The 745-nt window shown below is 57.6% G+C and overlaps 1 protein-coding gene across 1 annotated transcript in view; it reads left to right on the top strand.

Annotated features, from left to right (window-relative positions):
- Positions 1 to 745, top strand: part of CACNA1B (calcium channel, voltage-dependent, N type, alpha 1B subunit) — a 424961-nt gene that overhangs the window by 295477 nt on the left and 128739 nt on the right. Inside the window, 1 exon segment of the mRNA XM_009888006.1 lies at positions 628 to 735. Within this exon segment, the coding sequence (XP_009886308.1) occupies positions 628 to 735 (108 nt within the window).

The following is a 745-nucleotide window of genomic DNA, read 5'->3' as shown; positions in this document are numbered from 1 at the left end:
CCCACGTCCCTCAGCCTTTCCTCAGCAGAGAGATGCTCCAGTCCCCTCAGCATCTCCGCAGCCCTTTGCTGGACCCTCTCCAGCAGTTCCCTGTCCTTCTTGACCCGGGGAGCCCCGAACTGGACACAGCGCTCCAGATGTGGCCTCACTGGGGCAGAGCAGAGGGGGAGGATGACCTCCCTCCACCTGCTGGCCACACTCTTGATGCAAGAAGGGGGTTTATACTCAATCACGGCACTGCTCATAGTCCGTCACTGCAGGTCGGGTCCTTTGCACCACACCTGGGAGATGCTGGTGCCTCCCGCTGACCCTGGCCAGCACCCCAAATGAGCAGGCACCTGCTGTTGGGGAGAAGTCAGAGCTTAAGTTGAAGCCCCAAGTAAGAGCGGAGGGTTAGCAGGTTGAAACGATGATGGTCCTGCTGAGCTCACACCCTTTTGTCATGGAGGAGGTCACCGATTCCCTTTGCAACATCTGCTGCAGCTGGCACGGCCTTGCTCTTCGCAAGGAATGGGAGTGGGGAAGTGCCTTCTCCGGTGCTTGCTGCGCAAACAGTGCTACGCGCTGACAGCACAACGATTTTCCCTCTTCATCATGCGCCTCTCTCTCTCCTCTCCCTTTCTGCAGGGGGTGTTAAACAGCACCAGTGTGATGCTGAGCTGAGAAAGGAGATCTCGCTGGTTTGGCCCAATCTGTCCCAGAAGACTCTGGATTTGCTGGTGCCTCCTCACAAACGTAAGTGGTT

Source organism: Charadrius vociferus, unplaced genomic scaffold (genome assembly GCF_000708025.1).
Source record: "Charadrius vociferus isolate BGI_N301 unplaced genomic scaffold, ASM70802v2 scaffold1040, whole genome shotgun sequence".
In the NCBI taxonomy this organism is placed as follows: domain Eukaryota; kingdom Metazoa; phylum Chordata; class Aves; order Charadriiformes; family Charadriidae; genus Charadrius; species Charadrius vociferus.
The sequence above is the reverse complement of the archived record's forward strand: the minus strand, read 5'-3'. Positions and strand labels throughout refer to the sequence as shown.